At 32.0% G+C, this 8,344-nt stretch overlaps 1 protein-coding gene across 1 annotated transcript in view; it reads left to right on the forward strand.

Annotated features, from left to right (window-relative positions):
• The window catches only part of LOC106478396 (tyrosine-protein phosphatase Lar-like), a 298,391-nt gene that overhangs the window by 222,045 nt on the left and 68,002 nt on the right, over window positions 1-8,344 (forward strand). The window contains exon 5 of the mRNA XM_022381996.1: window positions 4,497-4,679. Within this exon, the coding sequence (XP_022237704.1) occupies window positions 4,497-4,679 (183 nt within the window). The remainder of the gene's footprint in view (window positions 1-4,496; window positions 4,680-8,344) is intronic.

Genomic DNA, 8,344 nt, shown 5'->3' on the forward strand with positions numbered 1-8,344 from the left:
AAAGAATAATAGTATTTTATGCTTGTAAAATTGCTTTGAATTCAGCACTTGAACTGTGAAGGTGATAAAATGATATACTTTGTAAATATATGACCAAAGAACTACACACTTATATAATGGGAAAATGCAGAGGTTAATAATATTAATGTAGCAATTGTCATATCTATCCACCTGTTACAGGCTTTTATCTTTTGTTCTACTTACACTTGACCCAATCTTCATGTTAATCTGTTAATGATATTAATGTCAATTAAACTGGTGTTTGTCAGTGATTCTTCACCATCTTTTATAATATTTAATACTGAAAAATTATTTCACAACAGCTTATAAATTGAAGAATGCTTGTAGTTTTAAATATTGTAATTCTAGATGATCACGTTAGTAACTTACTTAAGGTTATTGATAAGTTTTACAAAATTTATTTGATTCCGAGATTTTTAAGCATGTAAATGGTGTGTTAAAGAGGCATGTTTGGAATATGGAAAATACAGAATTCTTATAACACAGGTTTATATTGCATAATTGATTCGAATATTGGAAAAACACAAATATGAAAAATAAAACAGAAATTTCGTATTGTTTTTTTCTCTCTCTCTGTTTAGTTCCTCGGTGTTATTCAGCGTTAAGTTTCCGCACTTACAATGCTAAAGTTCGATTCCGCGCGTTGGAAAGAGCACAGATAAATGAAACAACAAATAACTTGTGAATATATTATTTGTAATATTAGTCACGAAAATTTTTCAGAGGAAATAAAACAAGCCGCATATATATTACATAAAAATTTGATATCAAATCATCAGTAGAATGTATCATGGCAGAAAAGACATGTTTCGAACCCACACAGATTTAACCCCCGTTTTAAAGTGTCTGATGTGGAAGGAAATAAATGAAAAATCTGAATATTTTAGAATTATTAGCTAACGTCTGTGGCCAAGCCCCAAAAATCTCACATCTAAATAACCATTCATCCAGCGTTAGAATGGCAGATGCCTCTAAACCAACGTCCTCCCAGTGACTCAGCGGTAAGCTTGAGGGCTTATATCACTAAAATCTGGGGTTCGATTCGGTACGATACAGAGCAGATAGCCCACTGTGTAGCTTTGTCTTTAAACAAACGAATCAAAAGCAACACAGTAAGGAATTGATAGAACGAACAACATTGGTTGTTAGAGATGTACCATTGAGTTGATAAACATCCTGTGAAGTTAACATTCCTTAACAGCCACACACCTATACAAACTAATACTACATAATTGGCACTTATCTCTCATTTATCAATAATGTATCACAGTAATCGGTCTAAACCTTCTGATGACCTATATCTGCTGTGACTACCGCGGGTATTGAAGCCCGATTTTTACCGTTTCAAGTCCTCAAACTTACCGCTGAACCACCAGAAGGCTTCGATAAAGTACGTGTTTAGTCGTTTAAACGATCTTTATAACCTTCAGTAACAACATACGTACGTATTTAGTGGGAATATAAGAATGTGAATATGTTACTCACAGTGAATGATAATAGGGAGATATACGCTACCAACATTAATCATGCTTTAAAACTACTGTACATTGGTTGAAATCAGCTCTAAAGTTTCTGTTTAAAATACACATGAGATTTATATTAGGTTTTGAAAAGGTGACGTGGAATAGCACACATACACACACACATACACACACACTCCTTCAATATTAATATTCTTTACATACGCAGCCCGCAGTTTATAACATAATTCAACGCATTTTTGTCTTTACCAATTATATGTCAGAAAAAGGAGAAACTGTCATCTAGTGCTGTCAGGCTTAATTAGTACTTTAATATATTAGACAGCACCGGAATTATGTTTGAGAAAAATAAATAAGTATACATATATATTGTTTAATAATTGGATAGTATAGCCACCGCCACATAGTCCAAAAATGTTTTCCTTATCTTAGGTGTTTGTCGGGATGCTTATTTAAGTATTGTATTTCATTTGACTTCATGTCTCGTAATTTCAAAAGGGAATTAAAACATTAGTTTCTATGAAAGTGAGGTTCAGGTTGAATTTGAGATTATTTTACTAGGTTTTACATAAAATTGCGTTAAGCACTTAGAATACATATAAAGGCAAATATCGGAATTATAGAATGTTTAGGGAAATTCTAATTCATATAGGAAGCTCATGTAATTAATATCTGAATTTATTTTGTTTGTTTATTTTATTGAAAGTACTATTTCTGTCTATATCCCTTTGTCCCACAATGGCACAGCGGTTTGTCTGCAGAATTATACTGATAGAAACCGGGTTTCGATACCTGTGGTGGACAGAGCACAGATAGCCCTTTATGTAGTGTTGTGTTTAACAACAACCTCTTTTTTTTTTAGTGTCTATAAAGTCTAGAATCAGAGAATTGTGTAGAGACATAAAAAAATACTGTACCTGCTAACTTGTTAACTGTACGTTTTATACACGCACATTTTGTAAAATCTTTATCAGAGACATTGACATCAATGATTGCTTTGAGTATGTGGATGTAGGCGTGTCACATAAATCAGTATCATTTGTCAAAGAAGTACTCTGACGTAAACTCTAGTTATATACAAGTAGAAGACTGGATCGAGTAAATGTCAATGGAGAGAAGTTTGAGTTTGGCGAGAAATAAAAGAAAAAACGTCTACACGTCAGGCAACAACAACAACAAAATCGTATAATGACCACTGATGAGTATATCACTCGAAGTGTATCAACTGTCAATAAAGGTTGTTGGCATGATATACTATCACGTATATAGATATGTACATATTTTTAAGCAGGAGGGATCTGACAATAGCTGTTTATTGAAAAGTTGATGCTTTTAAAAACATTTTTAAACAAACAATAGCTACAATGTATATCAGGCATATCCTTTTCTCCAAATGTGTTTGTTAATTTGTATGCTTTACACACAACTTTCGTTAATTTTTATGTACCTTCGAATTGGTATTATATACTTAATGTGTGCCACAAACCGTCTGCGAAGTTTGAGAACTCATCAGAGCGGCAACATCTCATTGTAATATCTACAGATTTACATATCACCCTCACTGGATGAATCTGATTAATCCTCAGGCAACATCTCATTGTAATATCTACAGATTTACATATCACCCTCACTGGATGAATCTGATTAATCCTCAGGCAACATCTCATTGTAATATCTACAGATTTACATATCACCCTCACTGGATGAATCTGATTAATCCACAGGCAACATCTCTTTGTAATATCTACAGATTTACATGTCACCCTCACTGGTGAATCTGATTAATCCTCAAATTACCAACTTGTGGTGTTATCCACAGAATGCATCATATTGAGTAATATTTTGTATGTGTTACAATATTCGATGTAAAGGATTGACTAACCAAACTAAGTGAATCACTAATTTTCTGAGTGAAGTACTTTGTGAAGTTTAGCAATAGTTAGTGGTATTAATGAAGTACTTAGTGAAGCTCGGCAATAGTTAGTGGTATTAATGAAGTACTTATTGAAGCTCGGCAATAGTTAGTGGTAATAATGAAGTACTTATTGAAGCTCGGCAATAGTTAGTGGTATTAATGAAGTACTTAGTGAAGCTCGGCAATAGTTAGTGGTATTAATGAAGTACTTAGTGAAGCTCGGCAATAGTTAGTGGTATTAATGAAGTACTTAGTGAAGCTCGGCAATAGTTAGTGGTATTAATGAAGTACTTATTGAAGCTCGGCAATAGTTAGTGGTATTAATTATAAACTGATGATACTTTTGTGTACCTGTTTTTGTATGACCCGTGTTATTAGAAACCTTGAAAACAACTTAATGGATCCAAAAGCAATTTGATGCGTAAAGTTTTTTGTTTTGTTTTTTAAAAGATGTTTAAAAGACGACGAGTTCCGACCCCGTTAGTAATATCAGGTTTGATGTATATAAGTATTGGAGTGATCCAATTTTTTTAAATTCTGTATAACCATGTTTGTTAATTCATTGTGTTACGTAAGAACATTGATTTATTTTTTATGGTTTAAACATCTAAGGTTTGGCGTGGATGAGTCGGTTAACTACTTAAGATATTTAATTTGTCGAAGCTCACCAAGTAGAGGTTGAAGTACTCGCTACATGGTTGACAGTGAAGTAATAGCTTTCTATTTTTCTCTGCAGGATTTAGTGTGAAGTAATTAGATTTACTACATATTTTACTTAACATTTTTTGCAGGAGTAATTAATTTTACTGTATAATTTGGTGAAGTTTACCAACAAAGTTGAAGGTATAAGAGTTACTTTCAAAAATTTATGTAAATTTCTACTTTATAGATAAACTATTATCAGTATTGAATTACCTGTAACATTGTTCATCACGTTGAAAATGCATTAGATGAAATTTTTATTATGAAGTAGAAATGGTGGAATAAAAATGTATTATTGTGTTTTTAATTCACCCACTCAGTGTAGACGATTTTTAGAAGTTCTGCGCAGCACTTATAATTTTTCTTCAATATTCTAGAAAAACAGATTCCGCTGGGATTTCCGGACTTCACACTTCAACCTTCTTTGCAGGGTATTGAGAGAGGACACAGCGCTTTGTTACCCTGTCAAGCTACAGGAAACCCTCCACCTGTCATCTATTGGTTAAAAGACTTTGTGCCGGTAAAGATGGATGATCCCAGGGTGAAATTGATGCAAGGAGGTATGTATGTATGTGCAAGTATAACATACAACTTGATATCATTATAACTTTTTATATTTTTCTCTTTCAAGATGTCTGTGGAATTTATTAGGGGGTTACGTTACAATATATACGTGTGTGTGTGAATCACGTTTTTTTATTGAAGACAATAAGTCGGAAATTAATAATCAATTAGCTTTTCCAGGTTAAACGTTAAGTAGTCACAACTATTAATAAACCACATTTGCTGCATGGGAAAACGTAACCACTCCTAAGCTCAGGGTTTCCAGAACGTTCGATGGCAGTTACCATTCAGATACCAGTATGACGTACAGAAGCAGTCTGTAGTGTTCTAGTGGTCTTTTTCTAATTTCATGTGCCAGTATTATCGTTTCCCCTTTTTTAATCTGAATGATAGCAGATTAAGTTTATATATTCCCTCTATTTTAAGTTTCAATACATTTCTGAGAAAAACGACATCTAGACTTTTTTATGATACCTAAGTTAGAAGATTAACCGTATTTGAATATATCGAAAGAAATCAAATACTACATCTTACAAAAAGTACTTTTTAACGATCTTTACCAATATTCAACGTCCAAAACCCATTCCCTTCGTGTTAAAACAAAAATACGAACAAATCTTATATTCTAAAAGTTAGACAATGAACAGAGGCGGAAATATTGACTTCCTGTCAGCATTTATTAAAATTTATGACTCCTTTCTGTAATGCTTTCTATATGGTAATGGATGTTTCAAATACATGGGTGGTTTTCATTAACAACAGCCTTTGACGATACAAATATTGCTCGTATAATCCTGTTTTATATGTTCTCGCTGAAGAGATTTTTTTTCGTTTTGTATAGGTCGGCCTTTCCAGTTAGGGTTTCATTTTTCTTTGTGTGTGTTTTTAATAGTGTTAGATTTTAGTTTCTGTTGGAAATGGTATAAATTACACTTACGGTAATGCCACTATAAATACGAAACTCCTGGTGAAAGTTATATATACCAGTAAAAGTATTATTTAGACGAAAGCTAAAAGTGTTAGTTGTAGTTAAAATGTGCCACGAGAATGTGTGTGTGTCTATATATGTATACCATAAACTCACAGTATAGCTGGACGCGACTCCACTTTTCACAAGACAGTAGGCCAGACCTAAAAGTTTACTTACGCCATAAGTCTCCAGCACTTTTGCTAAATAATGCTTCATACCACTTATACAAAAAACATAATTGTGTATTAGTTCTCTGTAGTATTGTAGATTATATGTTTAGAAGTAAAATTTCTGAATATATAAAATTAGAATATATGAAAACAGAAGTAATAACTGAAATTTCATAAACTTCTGACCGTATCTGTTTCCGACAACTTTTTTGATAACTCCAGTGCTGGCATTTTGAAAATAATGTTAAAAAAGCGGTTAACAATTGAAAATTTAATTGCTGGGATCCTTTTTTAATAAAACTGTGTGATAAAACATAAACATAAATAAGTATTAGTATTGATGCTATTTTTTCGCCTTATGCTCGAAATCAGTCAGTACTGGTTTTATTATTATTACAGAATCGTAATATATATCACTGACTTGGTAATTATTCCTAAGAAACTTATTCCGCAGATATCAAGAATGCTACATACCAACTACCGTAAAAAACAGAGTACATTATTTAGATCATGATAATTAAATCTATAATGGATTTGTTAAATTTTCTTTTTGTTCTTAGAAAAGAAGAGAACGTCCTTTCCAGTTTATGGGTTGCTCTTATATTCTACATAGTGTGGTGGTTGACTCGCAATTTGCGGGTTCGTATCCCGTCATCTAACGTGCTAGTTCTTTTAGTCGTGAGGGGGTTGTAAGGTTACGATCAATCCCACTATTCGTTGTTAAAGAGTAGCCCAAGAACTGGCGATGGGTGTTATTGACTAGCTGCCTTTCTTCTAGTCTACCACTTCAAAATTAGGGACGGCTAGCGTAGATAACCCTCCATTTGTTTTGTTTAACAAAAACCAACCAACCTATATTCTATTGATATAGAATTATATATTGTAGATATCTGTTACATCTTAACTCCAAGAGCATGCCATTGTTTGTGAGGAATGGGGTTTATCCTAAAAGTGTGGTTATTTTCTAACACAGATTTGAGATATTTGCAAAACATAATAATATTAAACGAGCACATTAGGGTTGATGGTTGAATGTTATACTTTCTATAAAATGTACCGGGTGAAAAATGACATATATTCCTAACTGTTTTAATTCTTCAGTAGCCATTTACAAATTTGTTGCTCATGCCCGTTGGTTTCTAGTGTGTTTGTGTGTGTGATGTAGTAGTGACATCGTGGAATCTATGGAATCTAGAACTTTCATTGTTTTTTATCTGGTGATCTGACTAGACATATGTGTTATGAACTAAAATAATATGAAATGCTATATGAATAAATCTTTAAACGTTGTCAGCAAAGTTGTTATTTTCCTTTGTTCTGTAAGAAAGGAAGTTTTAAATAGGTCGTGCGTCCTTTTTCTTTAAGACAGAGCGTTGTAGTCTCTAAACAGAACTTACTTATATAAAGGTCTTATGCGTCCTTGCTTTATTAGCCAAGAGGTCAAGTTGTTTCTCACAGTATTTTGGTGAGGTGTATTTCTTAAAAGCAATATGTGTGTATACGTGTGTGTATTAATAAAATAATATCTGCAAAGTCTTTCATAATTTTCATTTTTCTCTCTCAACCGGTTTCATAATCTTTTACTCTTCAGAATTAATTAATTAACGAAACTAAAAACTAGGATAAAATCCTTTACCTAAAATTAAATAAACAAACAAACAAAAAGTGGTAGAGCATACACTAAAGTTAATGTGAATTATTTCTACTGTGTACAGAATAGAAAAATCTAAAAAAAACATATTGTCTGAAACGTCAACTTTATATAAATATAAGTTACATCTCATTAGAAGAAACTTTGAAAAAATGATAAAATATTTTTCACAATTCAATAAAACGTTTTCTATATTTTTTGTGATTTGTAATTGTGCAGTTACAAAAATATTTCCTTCCATGTAAGAGACTGTGTATGTATTCCTGATACGAGAATTTTATAAAAATGATTCATAAACGTCAGTTTTCAATTTCCTCCACGTGTATTTCGTTATATACAACAAAAATTAAAGCATAAAAAAATCTTTACTTGAATCTTAAATAAGTTTATTGTTAATATATATTAACTTCTCGGTAGGTCTGAAAATCAACTTATTGGTTTCGTACATGAAAAAATACCTTATTCTGATTTCTTTCGTTTTTTCTATTATTTAAAATTATTTGCAGGTTTGTCGTTGGCTCCTTGAAAGGATTGTTTGCTTGGTTTTAAGAATATAATTCAAATTAGAATTACAAATTTCTTTACTTTTTGAATACTGTTAATTTTGGCGAAATAAAGATTTTCTTTATCACAATTATTATGAATCTGGTTATTGTTTATAGTAGCTAAATTAAAACTTCTGTTTACTATACTATTATACTACTAGGTTGATATATTTTAGATGACTATGTCAGTGTGTGTATTGTGAACCTATTTTAGCATAGAAGAACGGTCAAAAATATTTTTAACATTTTTATTTCCCAGAAACATAAAAACACTTCTTTTCTATGTGGTTTTTCGCTAACTTGCCTCATTAAAAAGATGTGCGCG

The sequence above is a fragment of the Limulus polyphemus genome, unplaced genomic scaffold (genome assembly GCF_000517525.1).
Source record: "Limulus polyphemus unplaced genomic scaffold, Limulus_polyphemus-2.1.2 Scaffold208, whole genome shotgun sequence".
In the NCBI taxonomy this organism is placed as follows: Eukaryota; Metazoa; Arthropoda; class Merostomata; order Xiphosura; family Limulidae; genus Limulus; species Limulus polyphemus.